The sequence below is a fragment of the Carcharodon carcharias genome, chromosome 3 (assembly GCF_017639515.1).
Source record: "Carcharodon carcharias isolate sCarCar2 chromosome 3, sCarCar2.pri, whole genome shotgun sequence".
Classification (NCBI taxonomy): Eukaryota; Metazoa; Chordata; class Chondrichthyes; order Lamniformes; family Lamnidae; genus Carcharodon; species Carcharodon carcharias.
In genome coordinates, this window is record NC_054469.1 from 113,464,253 (window position 1) to 113,482,020 (window position 17,768).

Consider the following 17,768-nt stretch of genomic DNA (forward strand, 5'->3'; position numbering starts at 1 on the left):
ATACCCAGTGAAGTTCTGTTCTAACCACATTAACTTGCCCCAAATTGCCAACTCTCCCCAATTAGTGGTCCTGTTTGATCATAGGATATTCTTCCTGACATTTTAGTACTTTTCTCACAGCCAACGTGAAATTAATTCTGAACAAAAATAGAAATCTGACACAAAAACAAATAATTATCCCAATACTGCTCGGAACGATATATTAACTGTGGAATGCACTTGACTGCTTTATCGGAAGTGTAGTGAATTTCAAATAACAGAATTGAAGGGCGTTTCTCATTCCCACTCTGCACAACCTCTGTGGATTATAACTGTGACCCCTGCATTAAATTTCATTGGACTAACCTGTCAAACTAGTTGCTAAATAGCTTTACTCAGATACCTGTTGTCATGCTACCACACGTCACAATTAGTCGACACTCTACAATAGGTTGTTGATCCTTCCTTTAAAAAGTTCAAACAACATATGTTGCAAATGGGAAAGAACATAGACAATTTGAATAGGATGACCCGAGGCTTTTCCTATGGAACAGAAGGGAAGAATGTTCATGCATGTAAGTACTGGCAATTGTTTTGCTGTACTTAGAAGGTTATGAAGTTCAATATTTACATCTTCTCTACTTTCAGTTATTTGTATCATATAAAAGGAAGCAAACAATATTGTGCTGCTGCTTTGGTCACAAACCTAATAACCTCAGTGCTTAAAGTTTGCAGTTTTCAAAATTCATACATCACATTTAAATGACAAGTTGGCTTTGGTGAATCTCTTAATTATGAAGCAGAATTCAGGAAACATGCACAATATTTAGTTCATGATTTACAAGAGAGGGCAAAAGGCATCAAGTCAGTAATTTTAAGAAGTTTCTCTGTTAGCAATCCATCCAGTTTTAGCAGCATCTGTGAAAGGGCTCTGAAGAAGAGTCATACGGACGTGAAACATTAACTCTGTTTCTCTCCCCACAGATGCTGTCAGACCTGCTGAGTTTTCCCAGCATTTTCTATTTTTATTTCAGATTTACAGCATCCGCAGTATTTTGGGTAGGGTATACATACATTTCTAAAGCATAACCATATTTTAATAAATATTTTCCTATATATTTGTATAAATCACAAAATTTGGGTCTAAGTCCCACAGCAGAACTTGAGGCCATATTCCAGGCAGACATTTTAATGCAATGCTCAAGAGTGTTGGAAGTACCACATCCTTTTGTTGGAGATGTTAAACAGATGCCCTAACCCTTCTTCAGGTGGATGTAAAAGATCGCATGGCATATTTTCAAAGGAAAACAAAGTTCTCCCTGTAGTTTCACAAACTTTCATCCCTCAACCTTAACAGACTTAGATGGCCATTCATCTCACCTGCCTGTATGTAGGTTAGTTCCTGTGTTTGCCTGCATATAGTGACTACTAAAGTAATTAATTGGCTGGGAAGCACTAAAGGGTGCCAAGAGGTTGCAAAAGGCAAAATAATTCATTCATTTAATTCAATTATCAGATAATTAGCATTAAATTCCCATTTTGTTTACACTTCTCAATTCAAGTTATTGTACAATTCAATTTTTTCAAAGAAACAGAATCACAGAATTGTTACAGTACAGAATGAGGCCATTCGTCCCATCATGTCTGCACCGGCTCTCCGAATGAGCAATTTGCTTAGTGCCATTCCCCCACCTTCTCCCCATAGCCCTGCACCCTCTTTCTTTTCAGATAACAGTCTAATTCCCTTTTGAATGCCTCAATTGAACCTGCCTCCAACACACTGTTGAGCAGTGCAATCCAGACCTTAACTACTCACTACATGAAAAATGTTTTCCTCATGTCACTTTTGCTTCTTTTGCCAATTAACTCAAATCTGTGCCTTCTCATTCTCAAGTCTTTCACAAGTGGGAAGAGTTTCTCATCATCAATTCTGTCCTGACCCCTCATGATTTTGAATACCTTTTCTAAGCCTTTTCCAAGAAAAATAGTCCAAACTTCTCCAATTTATCTTCATAACTTCTGCACCCTCTCTAATGACTTCACATCTTATCTAAATTGTGGTGCCCGGAAGTGGATGCAATACTCCAGCTGAAGTTGAACTAGTGTCTTATACAAGTTCAACATAACCTCCTTGCTCTTGTACTCTATGTCCCTATTAATAAAGCCTAGGGTACTGTCTGCTTTATTAACTGCTCTCTCAACATTCCCTACCACCATCAATGACTAATGTGCATATATATCCACGCCTCTCTGCTCCTGCACTCCTTTTAGCGTTGTACCCTTTATTTTACATCATCCATAGAAGTGTCTTTAAAAGTCTGTAGCAAAGTGATACAAGGTGTTGCCAACAGTGCTATCAAATGGCATTTACTCAACAACACCCTGCTCATTGATGCTCAATTTGGCTTCTGCCAGGGACACTTGGCTTCAGACTTCATTACAGTCTTGGTTCAAACATGGATAAAGGAGCTGAATTCCAGTACGAAGATAAGAGTGACTGCCCTTGCTATCAAGGCATCATTGCATCAAGGAGCCCTAGTGAAATTGAAGTCAATGGGAATCAAGGGGAAAACTCTCCACTGATTGAACTCACACCTAGTACAAAGGAAGGCGATTGTAACTGTTTTGAAGCCAGTCAGATCATCCCTAGCTATCGCTGTAGAAGTTCCTCGGGGCAGTGGCCTAAGCCCAACCATGTTCAGCTGCTTCAGTGGAGTTTGCTGATGATTGCACAGTGTTCAGTACCATTCCCAATTCCTCAGACACTAAAGCATTCTGAGCTTGCTTGCAACAAAATCTGGACAATATTCAGGAACAGTCATGCCACACAAGTGCCAGGAAATGACCATCTTCAATGAAAGATGCCTTGACATTCACTGGCATTACCATTTCTGAATTCCCCACTTCAACATTTTGGAGGCTTACCATTGACCAGAAACCTAACTGGACCAGCTACTGTGGCTACAAGAGCAGGTCAGAAGCTGGAGATTCTGTAGTAACTCACCTCCTGACATTCCAAATCCCCACTCCTCCACCTCAAAGCCTTTCTACCAATTTCAAATTATGAGCAGACTTACAGCAGGGTAACTTTAAGATATATTAGTTATACACTTTCAATTAGTTTTCAATAGCAAAGAAAATAGTTAAATTTGATATCCTTGGAAAATAGGCACAGGGATTACAATGTGACATTACCCAGTGCTTATTCAATGTAATGCAGGTACCATACCAATTTCGTGCTACCGTTTTTAAAATTCCTTCACGGATGTGGGCATCGCTGGCTAGGCCAACATTTATTGCCGATCCCTAATTGGTGTGAGCTGCAGTTGGGCTAGTGAAACTGTGAAAAAACTCGAAGGCAGCCACCGGGGCTGGTGGCTGCCGAGATAGGCTGTTTAAAAGTAGCGCCTCAGTGCTGTGAGACTTTGTCCCAGTTAAAATAAAAATGCAAAGCCCTCCAGCCCTTGCCCCTCAGCACCCCACACATTCCCCATCCATGCCCCATGCTAGGCTATGTCCACTGTTCACCATCCACCCCACAAACCTCCATGCTCCACATGCCTCCAAGCTAAGCTATGGCATTCCACCCACTCCCCATGGGTCCTCATGCCCCCTTTGCCATTGTATGACATTTGCATGTCCATTGACCCACTATATGTATTGAACCAATGAACCAATGATAGTAGGATGTGTAAAAAAAAGGCTTTAAAAATAAGGTCATTCATTGATTACTTTCCAATACATTTAAAAAGTCATTTCACTACAAGGCAATAAAAGCGTCAATCATCCAGACCCTTTGAAGTATCAATAACAGAAACCACAAACTCTTGAAACCACTTAACATTATGTAAATAAACATTGTGAAATTGACTGCATACATCAGAGACCCACAGCTGTCAATCAAGCAATGTTTTCTCTGGTTGCAGCATGTTTCAACAAGAGTAATGGATGTTGGGCTCTCAGTCAAGCATGCATAATGAGGTTTGCCATGAGTTTAGCCCCAAAGACCAGTATGTAGCTCTGCAAGAAATTTAATGACCCCAGTTGAGTGGTCAAGGTCAGTGAATGTATCTTCAAATGCCAAATCACTCCTAACCTCAACCACTGCTTAATTCACCGCACCCCCTTCACCTAACTGCCAAAAACAACTGAGAGATGTTACAGGGGAGAATGCAGATAGTTTTTGACAAAATGACAGTATGGGGCCAAAAGCTTAGTTTGCAGTGAAACAGGAGAATGAAGTTGTGAACAGTCTGATTCAACATAAGACAGTGGTTGAGCGTGGTATGGATTCTGCAGCAAAAGTATGGGGTGGAATTTTACGAGCCTATCGAAGTCAATGGAATTTTGAACGAGTCATTGCACTTTATGGCTCTGTCCCCACCACAATGAGGCCATCAAATTATGCCTACGAAGTTTGTGACAGGGGTCAGAGGATGGCTTCCGCCTTCCCATTCATCACCTAAAGGAAATGGAAGCTTCCATTATGCATTTCTTCTGTTCAACGTGAGTGACAATGTGAGATTTGTAATTTAAATAAACCAACTTTTTATATTTAGTTACAAAAATTATAAAATTGTCAAGTTCCCCAAATTTATTAATTTCCCATGTCCATGGTGCCATTAGTTATCTACTCATATTCTCTTTTAACCTTCAATAGAGAATTTTTGTTAGCTTTTCTGTTCCATTTCAATTCTAGTAATTCACCCCCTTTTCTATTGTTTAAAGTCTGAGCCACTTGCTGTTGGGACCGTCCTCCATAAAAACCCTCTTCACTGGAAACTTCCCCCCATATGATTGAAGTTGGAGCCAGTTTTCTGCAAGTCCTACTCATTAGCATTATCCCATTGGGATTAACTTAGGGCCAATTTTCTGAAGGCCCCATCAGCCTACCTCTGCCTCCCCACACCACCCCCACTCCTCCAAGAGATCAAATTCAGGTCCCACTTTTGGGAAAGCCCCCTTAACTTTACACCATCCTGTCACAATCTCCTCTTGCATTCCTTGCTTTCTTATTGCCTGTCCCCACATCCTCCTTCTCCCTTCCAACAGATAGTTTAACTTTCTCTGCTTCCCCATCTCTTTCAATCTTTCTTCTCCACTATACCTCCTCTTTCCCACAGCCCTCTAAATCTAGATCCAATTATGTCCCTGCTGTTTCAGTGATGCTGCATTTGACTGCCTCTTTAAAATACCATGAGACATTAACTCAAAATAATTTAAAAATATTGTTTAAGTGCTGATAAACCAATACGTAATTCACAATGTAAGACAGATGAATGTTCAAAAAAAGAATGAAGACAAGGAACACAGAAACAGGAATAGGCCTGTTCAGTGATTCATTGAGATCATGACAGGCCTGCATAAAATTCATGTATTCACTTTATTTCCCTGATTGTAGCAGGGCCATGAGTGGCTGCTGCACTACCCTGGATTCCAATGCGCCACCGATAACCTCTGTGCCCGGTAGGGGGTTTAGTAGCGTAGTGAGAAATCACGTGCTCCAGGCAATCTTCTCTTTAAAAAGACGTAATCCCTATAAATGGGAAGTTGCAGTAATGCAGACTGCTGGATTCACACATTTTGGCACAGAGTATGAAGGACGACAGCACACCAGGCAAAGAAAAGGGCTACTCGCGTTAGCGACACTACCCTGGAGACACAAGTCAGAAAGCTAAAGGCCAGTAAGAAGGGCAAGTTTCTGCTGGAGGGCAGGAAGCCCCCAAGACTGAGCATCTGCAGGGAATGGGAACATGTGGCAAAGGTGGTCAATGCTCAGAGTGTGGGTCCCAGAACACGGTAGCATTGTGGGAAAAAGTTTAATGACCTCATTCAGTTCGTGAAGGTGAAGGGAATGCATCTGCACATCCACCACACCACACTACACATCTCTTACACTGCTCAATGTAATTTTAAAGTAATACATTTTTAATAACATTTAAATTTTAAATTTAAAAATTAAACATTTTTCAGTCGCACACTCATCACTCACCCAGCAGCATTCCATTACACCCTGGACTCACCCTTAACATTCTTACACTACAACAGCTGAAAAGTCAAATACTGCAGGTGCTGGAAATTTAAAATCAAAACAGAAAATGCTGGAAATACTCAGCAGGTTCGGCAGCATCTGCAGAGGGAAAAGAGTGTTAATGTTACATGTCTGTGACCTTTCAACGGAACTGGAAAAAGTTAGAAATGTAATAGATTTTGAGCGAGTGAAAGGGTTTGGGGGGTGGGGGGAAGAGAGGGTGGGAAGAAGAACAAAGGGGAAGATCTGTATAGGGTGGAGGGAAAGAGAGATTAAATGACAAAAGTTCTGTCTAGAGCAGTTGCAAATGGCGGGGTACTGAATAACAGAGAGAAATGAGAGAGAAAAAACAAAGCCAGCAAAGAAATGCAGAACAAAATGGGAGTGAAAGCTATGATCTAAAATTACTGAACTCAGTCCAGAGGCTGTAAAGCGCCCACTCAAAAGATGAGGTGGCATTCAGTTTCATTGGTATGCTGTAACGAGCCAAGGACAGAAAGGTCAGAGTGGGAGCAAGATGGAGAAATAAAATAACAGGTGACTGGAAGCTCAGGGTCATACTTGTGAACTAAACTGTTGTGCAAAGACATCACCCAGTCTGCGTTTGGTCTCTACAATGTAAAAGGAGATCACAGAGTGAGCAGTGAAGTAGTACACTTAATTACTTTACATCTTTTAGTTTTTCCTTTACTGTAGTGCCAAAAGCACAATTTCTGACGATTGCTCTATCTTCCCTGTCATTTGTTTTGAAACTGCATTTCAGATCAATGAGTCTGAGCCAAAGAGGTTCAAGATGGAGACATTGACTGCAGATATGTTCGCTCAGGACAGTCGCGCTGTCCACAAACTCCCACATACTACAGTTCAGACACAGGGTGGGATTTTCAAGCCCCGCCTGCTGCCGGGATTGTCCAATCCTGCCAAAAGTCTCCTGTGGCGGGTCTCACCACAACAGAGCTGGAAAATCCCAGTGACAAGCTTCTCTGCCACAGCTTAGTCAAAATTATTTATATCTATTTTTAGATGAATTAATTTTAGATTATTTTCTCAAACAAACACTTCTTTCTTTTTCTGCATACTTGCACTAAGCACCAAAACATTGGACAAAAATTTTAAACACTTATTGCCTCATGCTTACAAGAATCCCTATAAGTATTGAAGATAAAAAGCAGCACCTCCTTCCCCCTCTGCACTAAATTATCACTCTTACCAAATTCCCAACTTTTGCACTATTTACAGTGCATTTCTTTCACATCCACACCGTGCATCAGCACATACTGTTAAATCAAGAAGTTATGATAATGTGATGCTAATCCTGTATTACATCTTACAGTGCAGGATTTCAAAGAGTTCCACAATTCTGAGCTCCTGAGAATGAGTTAGTGTAGGATGCAGGGAAGAGAAAATAATTCAAGATAGTGTTTTAAGAGCTAAAGAAGAACCAGGCAGCACAGTAGCGGGAGAGGTGGATAAGGTTGGTAAGAAGGCATATGGGATACTTGCCTTTTTAGCTGAGCATAGAATATAAGAGCAGGGAGGTTATGCTGGAACTGTATAAAATGCTGGTTAGGCCTCAGCTAGAGAGCAGTTCTGGAATCTGCATTATAGGAAGGATGTGATTGCACTAGGGAGAGTGCAGAGGAGATTTATCAGCATGTTGCCTGAGCTGGAGAGTTTTAGTTATGAGGAGAGATTGGATAGACTGGGGTTACTTTCCCTGGAGCAGAGGAGATTGAGGGGGGACATGATTGAGGTGTATAAAATTATGAAAGGCATAAATAGGGTAGACAGGAAGGAACTTTTCCCCTTGGTGGAGGGATCAATAACCAGGGGGCATAGATTTAAGGTAAGGGGCAGGCGGTTTAGAGGGGATGTGAGGAAGAATTTTTTTCACCCAGAGGGTGGTGGGAATCTGGAACTCACTGCCTGAAAGGGCGGTAAAGGCAGAAACCCTCATAACAGTTAAGAAGTATTTGGATGTGCATTTGTGATGCCATGGCATACAAGGCTTTGGGCCTAGTGCTGGAGAATGAAATTAGAATAGTTAGGTACTTGTTTGACCAGTGCAGACTCAATGGGCCAAAGGGCTTTTTTCTGTGCTGTAGGCCTCTATGACTAAATTCGGAGGGCCATCATGATACTAATGAAATATAGAAAGGCAAAGAGAGATGCTGTAATAAGGGAGAAAATAGAGATTACATCCACCAGATAATTTAAAGCACAAAGCTGTTCATAATGGTTGATAGATTCAAGCAACTGGAGAAAATTTATTTTATATCAAAATTGGAGGGGGAAAAACATGAGCCATAAAGGTCAATATTCTCTTCGGTAAAGTTAGCACTTTTCTCCATCAGAACTGTAAAGGAATGGAGAACAGGAGTCACAGAAGTTACAGGAGAGAACACCAGGAGTGGCTGCTGAATGGGCAGGCAGGCAATAGTTAGTGTCTTTTCATTAACTTTGCATTTACCTGTTGGGGACAATTTTACAAATGCACGCTACTGGGAGGGAGCCTCCCCAGCCAGCTGTGCAATTATCAGGAAATCGCACACTATTTTCCAATGATTAATTTTAATGTGTGTGCAATTTTTCAATATGGCTGCAGTGCAGTCAAGCCTCAACGGTGGTGGCATACATAATATGAGGACCACTGCAGAGCTACCATTACTCACAATGTACAATTGTGAGAAATACCATTCTATAGACATAGGAGATTTTCAACTATTTTCCACAAATTATTATAATTTTCATGCACTGCAATGAGTTATTTGTGGTAATCTCAAAGGTTTAAACACTACAAAAAAATGCAAAGTTTTACCTAGATGCAATTATCTTCTACACTGTATCAGAGGTTAATTTTAATTGATCAATTTCTTGTTTCTAAGACAGTTTTAAACTGGAAACTATTGATTTTCCTTTCTTTCAATACAAAAGTCACTTAACGTGTAATAAAACAAATAAAGGAGAGGGAGAAGTATCTGAACAGATTGCTCCAGACTTCAATTACACCTCATAGAGAGGTTCAAACAGGGCTGGTGTTGACCAATAGTTTGCAGAGTAAGGGGTGGGATTTGCAAAAACATCCTTTCCAACAGGTATAATGTACCTGTTACCTGTGCAGATAAGGATAAAGACTGTCAGAAGGAAACCACTGCTTCTCCCCTCCTTCAATACAAAAATCAAATTACTTTACAATTTCATAAAACTGATAAGACAGGTTTTCCTAATTAGTGTGGAGGGAAATGTATGTTTGCTCCTCGTTACATTTACACATTAATGCTATAACTAAGCACCTAAAAGTTTACATTTAGATGGAGTTGGATCAAAGCTCAATCTGCTGCATGCCACAGAATAGCTTACCCATCTATGCAAGGCGTTTACATGACAGTTATTGACAAACACACTTTTCTACCTTACAACAGTAACTACTGTTTTTCAAGAAGTACTTCACTGGCTGTAAAGTGCTCTGAGACATCCAGCGGTCATGAAAGGTGCTACACAAATGCACGCCTTTCTTTCTACTGGCAGGAAGAGTTAAACTAAATGAAACTGATATTCCAATGGCAGGGCCGTGGCAGTGCAAGATTTACTCAGATGGACACTATTCTATCTAAAAGCATTAGGGGAGGGCACTAGACTATTTGCCAGCACCATGCCTATAAGGAGGTGGGGGGAGGCGGGGATAATGGGTTTGGGCTGCAATCTACCCCAAATGAGCCCTAGAACATTTGAATGGCACCATACTGCACTGATGCCACAGGAGAAGCCTGGAAAGGTCAAACTCCCAAAGGAGCTGTTGGATTATCTCTGTGAAGTAGCATTTACCAGGAATGTTTATTCTCCACTCAGTGCTAATGTGGAGTGCTGGTTAGCTCAATTGGCAAGACAGCTAGTATGTGGATCAATGCCAACAGCTTGGCATTCGATCATCGTTCCAAATTAGGTAGACTTGGGATCTGCCTCCTTGCCATACCCATAGTGAAAAAATCACAGCACTCAGCCGTGGTTTGTCGAGTAATTGCCCAAAGGCAGGTCCATGGTGGAGAACTAAAGAAGAAATGCTGATGTATTTGAATTTTGGGGTGGGGCTGGAGGATTTGTGGAGAGGGAGAAAAGAGACTCATATATTTTTTGAATTCTCTTGCTTCTCTTAACTTAAATTGAATATTAACTGTTGCCAGTCTTCAGCCACTGGTTTGCTTGGAGAAGTGAAGAACATTTTTCATTAATTTCGAGTTAAATACTAGGGGTGCAGAAAATATGCAGTGGCATTTTAATCTGCTGGTTTTAAGTACTCATCTTGAAACTGCTTTCAGACTGGTACCTCATAAGTGGAAACAGTGTCAGTGCTAAGAGAAAACACATGCAATGTAGTGAAATTTTATTAAACCTGATTCTGCTGCTCTGATTAACATTTTACTTCATTAAACTCTAGTGTGAACATGCACAGCAGCAAATGATATCTATGGCAAGAGAGTTCTTGGAGTCTGTGCCAGGATCTATAGGAATTGTGCATATCTAATAGTTCTGCACTTTTGCCTTAGATTCCAATACCTCTAAGACAGCAGATGTAAAAACCTACACCACAGATAAAACTATAAACAACTGAGTAAAACAATCTTGTGTTGGTTTCTGTAATTCTTAACTGACGTCTGAAATAACTTGTATTTATGCAGTGCTTTAATGCAAAGGGGAATCTCAAAGTGTTTCACAGATACAAGGAAACAAATAGGAAAGCAGGACTTAATGCAGACTAGTACCTCTGTGTCAAAATAACGACATCTGTGTTTAAGGAGGGTGGAAGGTGGATGCTGTAAGGCACTAAGGAAATAGTTTAAAAAAGTAGTCAATTCTGGAGCTGAATAAGGGTTTCAACAGTAGAGGGGTTGAAGCAGAGATGGAGGCAGATAATATTGTGGATATGGAAGCTGCATTAATGATGGGTTGGATACAGGATTAAAGCTCAATTCTGAATTGAACAAAATATTTAGAACATAAATGGTTAGGTTGACTGGAGTCAGTGCTAAGAGAGTAGTTTGTGGGGGACCATTCTGATGTCAGAGATATCAGAGAAAAAGTCTTGCAGTATAAAGGCAGTCAATGGGCCATGAACAGTGATAGAGAGATGAGGCGGAGTATCATTGACATCCATGTGAAAGATGATCTTAGGTTTGTGGGTCATGTTGCCAAGGACAGCACGGTGATATACAAGAGGCAGTGGCCAAGGAATGGATCCAAGAGGGACCCCAGAGGTGATGAAACAAAGTGGGAAGAGAAGCCATTGCTCGAGATGCTCCAGGTGCATTGTAACCTCTCTGATTTAGAAATCTGAAATTCAGAAACACCAACTGTCCGTAAATCTTTTCAGCAGGTCCCGCAACCTTCAGACTCGCAACTCGTGAAGCTGCAGCCATTCTCGAAATAGGAAAGAGAGAGACAAGATGGATGAAGGAAGAAGAAAAGATGGCAAATAGGTATAGAATGTTTATCATGACCCTACTTTATCCTGCCTAGGCCTGTTGGTAGTTCTAATTCTGGGGCCTCAGTCCTTTTGCAGATCCAGGGCATACAGTCTCTTTCAGCCTGCTCCTGTCCCACTGAACTTATTTCTTCCTTTCTTTACTTTTTTTCAACCCTCGTCCAGTCTCTTCCCACCTACGTTCATGATTCTTCTGATGCCCTAAATCATTTCAACAATTTCCAGATTCCCAGCTCTGACTGCCTCCTCTTCACTATAGACATCCAATCTCTCTACACCTCCATCCCTTACCAGAACAGTCTTGTGGCTCTTTGCTTCTTCCTTAAAAAGAGGCCCAAACAGTCTACGTCCACCACCACCTTGTCCACCTGGCTGAATTGTTCTTTCATTGAACAATTTCTCCTTTAACTTGTCTCACTTCCTCCAAATGAAAGGCATTGCTATAGGTACCCACATGGACCCTAGTTATCCCAGTCTTTTTGTGGGTATGTAGAATATTTCTTGTTCCAGTCTACTCAGGCCACCTCTCCCACCTCTTTTTCCGGTACATCGATAAAGTACCAGTGCCGCTTCCTTCACTCGCCAGGAATCATCAATTTTTCTTCCTATTTCAATCCTTTTCTCATTTCCACATAGTCCATCTCCAACACTTCCCTTCCCTTCCTTGACTTCTCTGTCTCCATTTCTGGGGATAGGCTGCCTATTAATATGTATTATAATCTCACGGACTCTCACAGCTACCTCAGCTACACTTCCTCACATCTTGCTTCCTTTAAGGACTCCGTTCCATTCTCCCAGTTTCTCCGACTCCATTGCACCTGTTCTGATGATATTAGCTTCCAAATGACAATTTCATCAACGAGGATTCCACTCCCCACTGTGTTTGACAGAGCCTTCAATCGTGTTGGACCCATTTCACACATGTCTGCTTTCACATCTTCCCTTCCCTCCCAGAACTAGGAAAGGATTCCCCTCATTCTCACTTTCTACCCCACCAGCCTCCACATTCAAAGGATCATCCTCCACCAACTCCATTACCACTGGCATGATGTCACCACGAAATATATCCCCCCCTCCCCTATTCTCTCCAACATACCCTGGTCCACTCCTCCAACATCTCATCCACTTCCCATGCAATTGCAGGAGGCATCACATCTACCCTTTCACCTCCTCTCTTCTCACTGTCAAAGGCCCCACACAGCACTTTTACTCTGACTTCTTTCAATTTAGTACACTGTATTCACAGCTCACAGTGCAGTCTTCTCTACACTGGGGAGACCAAATGCAAAATGGGTGAACCCTTTGCTGAATACCTCTGTTCAGTCCGCAAGCATGACCCCGACCTTCCAGTTGCTTGCCATTTTAATTCACCATCTTGCTCTCATGCTCACCTTCCTGTCCTCGGCCTGCTGCAAGGTTCCAGTGAAGGCCAACACAAGCTTGAGCACAAGCACCCCATTCCAATGACACACTTCATTGGAAGTGTGGACTCAACATTGAGCTCAACAACTTCAGACCATGCATGCTGGCTTCCATTTTGAGTTTTATTTTGCCATGTGCCTTTCTGTATCTTGTTTTCATGTTTTTGCTTTCAGACAGAACTGTTTTTTATTCTGCTATTCACAACTACTGAACCAATGCTTTGTTTCTTTACTACAACCATTACCATTCCCTTTGCCTTTTGTTCCACAACATCTTTGTTATTTAATCTTTCCCATCCTCCAACCTATCCCTGACCTTCACTTTTGTTCTACCCGACCCTCCCCTCTTTTTTACAACAGCATAAAACCCATCATATTTCTACTTCTCTTCAGTTCTGAGGAAGTCATATTGAATTCAAAACATTAACCCTCATTTTCTCTGCAGATGCTGCCAGACCTGCTGAGTTTTTTTTCCAGCACTTTGTTTTTATTTCAGGGAATACAATAGCTTGGTTACTTTAGTACAGTGTAGTACTTGGAAACATGGAAGATACAGTATTTAGATAAATAGAACAATTTTTATTTGTGCTTTATAATGTTTTGTCATTCAAATGTTATTCTATAATCCAGAAAATTCCGAAGTCCAGAGGTGCCTTGGTTCCAAGCATTCCAGACTGGAGAGGTTACAGTGAACTAGATATGGAACTATAGGAGAGCAATCCTAAAAATTTGAAGATGGTAGAAAGGAATCTGAGGAGGCTGGCATGGCCTATGACATTGAATAACGAAGAAAAAACAAGGTCAAGAAGGGTAATGCATTGTGGTCACAGTGACAATGGACTTTATTGTCACCTTGGTTAAGGCCTTTTCAGTGCTAATGGAAAAGGTAGAAGTTGAGGGATTCAAACAGGGAGTTATGAAATAGACGGGGATGGTCCTGGTATACATCTGAGGACAGAAAAGTGGGAATTGTGGTTAGAAATGGGGATTAGCTGGGTGAATGATAGGTGGGTTTTCTGAGCAGGACTGATGACAGTACCTCAGGAAAGGTACTGAAAGGTGCCAGCTAGCATGGAAACCAGAGAAGGAGCATTGGGTGAAAAGTAGTTGGGTAGGTAGGAGACTGAGGAAGGAATGGGTGGATCTCATGGATGAAATGAGCTAGGAAAGAGCTAGCAAGATGGGGGAGGGAGAAAAAAATCACAAAATGAGGAGGATTCAGGGTCAGAGTCGGTAGGAGGCTAGAGCAAGGGTGGGGCTAAAGGCAAGGAAAAACAATGAAGACAGCTGCATGGATGGAATAGATCTTAAAGACCTGGAATTTAGTGTGAATATGAGGGGTCAGGGAGTCATTAATCCTCAAAGAAAGGAGCCCGAGTTTCCCTGTACTTGAGGATGATTCAGGAATAGTAGAATGATCTGAATATCTTGAAAGCAATACTCTAATGAAACAGAAAGATAGAACTGCAACTTACCATTAGATTGATTAATCATCACCTCAGGAGAAGTCATGTAATACTGATCACAAAGCATTTTTGCACTTTCACAGGCATCTAAGAATTCACCAGACATAGGAACATGTTAATGTCCATTTGCTTAACTCTCTTAAAATCAGAATTGTGCTCACCCAATACACACAATATTGTTAGAAATCCTTTATATCATTTTTATGTCTTGAGTCTATGACTTCACCAGTCAAGTAAACTCGAATTGCACGCCTTAGCATACCGTGATGCTCGCTATCAATAATGGAGACAGACCGACATAAGAACAAGCTGTGATTGTTTATTGCAACAGAAGGCAGAGCACTAAATCCTTGCGAGCTCCCACAACCACCTCCAGTTCTAGACTCCCAGTTAACCAGTAGCCTGCATTGTACAGTGATTGGTCAGTGCAGTCACATGGTTAGTCCACTTGCATTCTCTTAATGGTACATGGTACTTCACCTTACCGCATCCCTCCCACTTTACTTAAAAAATACAGTTGACAAACTTAATAACATGAACTTTTCACACTAATAACTATTTACAAATCAAGTCTCTCAGGATATGCATTCTCTTAAAGGTACATGGTACTCCATTTTACCAAAGCAATGTCAACATTTTGAGCACAAAAGCTTTTAAAATACACATTCAGCAACATCCTTTCTCGGAGAATAAGGTGGCATTTTTAGATTAAACAGATTATTTTATGATTTTTTTTCCCTTTCTCTTAGCCTAAAGTTCAACATCAGAATATCATTTCTTTAACTACAACAAACAGAATGACTTTGGGCAACATTCCTGAAACTACTTGAACAATATGGCAGAATACAAGGCCTGGATGAGAGTGGAACTAACAGGAGTGACAATGTGTCAACTTAATCTAATGCAGCGGTTTCATTCTGGCAATCCCAATGAGATACAAAACATTTGTGTTAAATCTGAATGGAACACCGCAAAACACTAGATCTAGTCAGGAAGGAAATCACAGTAATTCTATTCAGGATATCATTAGGCAGTGGAGTTGAAACATCCTGACAAAAGGTGTGGGGAGAGATATGGGATTAAGTAGGTAGCTCAAAATGGACAATAATGAACAATCAGCCAGTTTACATCACACCCTATTTTTCCCCCCACTATCAAAGGCAAATTTCACCCACACATTAATCTAGAGATTTAAATAAAAAAACAAACTCCCTTGGTTTCTCCTCTGAGCCACACATTTCCTTTATCGGACAAGATGACCCCAAAATGTCTGAAGATAGTGCAACATTATATCAATGTCCCTTTCTCTAAACAGATTTAACTGGTTTGTTCTCATCACCTCCCAGAGATAGTACAATGAGATTTGGAACTTACTGGAATTGGAGAAATAAAGGAAGGAACATAAAGTGGAAGCATTTCCTGCCATTTAACTGGAATGACTCTTATAAAAAACCATTCCACTGACAGTGGCATGTTTGCAGTGTACATTCAGGTACTTCAATAGCTATGTCCCGGAGATACCTGTAATCCTGGGTGGGTTCGAAACATGAGGGGTGGAATTTCAGTTGAAATCCACATGGGGTAAGTCGGAGACGGAGACAATCGAAGGGTCATGAGGACTCGAAACGTCAACTCTTTTCTTCTCCACCAATGCTGCCAGACCTGCTGAGTTTTTCCAGGTAATTCTGTTTTTGTTTTGGATTTCCAGCATCCGCAGTTTTTTTGTTTTTACTTCAATAGCTGTTGCTGGCCAGGGCAGCAATTTTATTGTCTATCCCTAATTGCCCCTGAGAAAATGGTAGGAAGCAGCCTTCTTGAACTGCTGCAGTCAATCTAGCGTAGGTACGCCCACAGTGCTGTTTGGGAGTGAGTTCCAGGTTTTTGATTCAGTGACAGTGAAGGAATAGTGATTTGGTTCCAAGTCAGGATGATGTGTGGCTTGAAGGAGAGTTTCCAGGTGATGGTGTTCCCATGCATCTGCTCCCTTTGTCCTTCTAAATGATAAAGGTCGCAGGTTAGGAAGGTGCTGTTGAAGGAGCCTTGGTGAGTTGCATGCTGAAGGAATATCTTGTAAATTTATATAATGATCAACTATATGGAAATAATAATGTGGTGTAGATAATCAACATTTAGAACATTCAGTACTGGATTTCATACAATGCATTACCTTTCACCACTTCTACCACATAGCAGTTAGGGTCAATGCTACCTATGTGTTTGGGATGGGCTGGATTATGTCGGCCATCAAAAATAAGGGCTGGTATGATAATAAAGTAACAAAAAAATTGTCTTAGGTGGCTTTCTTACATTGCATACCAAGAAATCCATATCCAAAAGAAGTTTTAAGTAATCAGAGTCTTCATTCAGATATAAATTTCAAAAAGGTGAAAGTATGAAAGGCTATGCCCCAAATTTTTCTGGTACGATTTAAATGACTGAATATCAATTCAATTCTTTCAACTATTAAATATTGCTCAATTCTATTCCAAAACCAAATTAGTGTGTAGCCAACTCACATTGATAATGGCATATTATACTTCTACGCCAAGATATCACCTCTCAACTGATACTATCAGAAGTAGAAAGAAATAAGAAGAACAAAAAGGGAATATGGACAAAAACTTGCCACATTAACAGCAGACGTGTTTATAAGGACATGAAGAGAAGGAAACTGATGAGGGTGAATGTGGGATCATTAAAGAACAATGCAGATAAGACTACAATGGACGTAAGGAAATAAATAATGTAAAGAGAGCATTTTATATCCATTCTCAAGGCAGAGGAAGAGGACAAAATACCAGAGGTTTAATTAAACCTAAAAAATAAATAAGTTATTGAAGTTAATAAACATAAAAATAATATGACTGAATATAGGCAAATCTCCAGAGCCTGTGGGTTGGTAGTCAGGGCAAGGCTGGTGCAACAACTATTTTGATGACAAATGGGTGCACCTAACATTTTTAGTTAAAACAATTTGACATTAAAGAATTTGTAGTCTACAAGTATTTTTAAAATTTGTAAATCAAATCATTTCTGGTCAGCAAACAAGGGACAGGAGTCTGTTCTGCTATTCAGCGAGATCATAATTGATCTGTACTTCAACTGCATTTGCCCACCTTTGGTCCATATCTCTCATACCCTTACCCAACAAAATTACCTATCTCAGTATTGAAAATTTCAATGGACCCAGCCTCCACAACTGAAACGGCACGATCCAATTTCCACTAACTGATTTCACTCCTAAATAGTCTATTCATGGAGGTGTGGATCCCCTACTGATCTACCAATCTTTCTCCGTCATATTCCAGGTTGTGGAAGACTTCCCCTCTTCCAGATTTCCCTCCCCTCCATTAACCTCTCTCTTTCTTTGTCTACAGAAGTTGCTTGACCTA

The 17,768-nt window shown here is 40.8% G+C and overlaps 1 protein-coding gene across 1 annotated transcript in view; it reads right to left on the reverse strand.

Moving 5' to 3' along the window:
- The window catches only part of pdk4 (pyruvate dehydrogenase kinase, isozyme 4), an 80,578-nt gene that overhangs the window by 22,697 nt on the left and 40,113 nt on the right, over positions 1–17,768 (reverse strand). Inside the window, 3 exon segments of the mRNA XM_041183979.1 lie at positions 426–522; positions 14,386–14,463; positions 16,544–16,633. Coding sequence (XP_041039913.1) covers positions 426–522; positions 14,386–14,463; positions 16,544–16,633 — 265 coding nt within the window.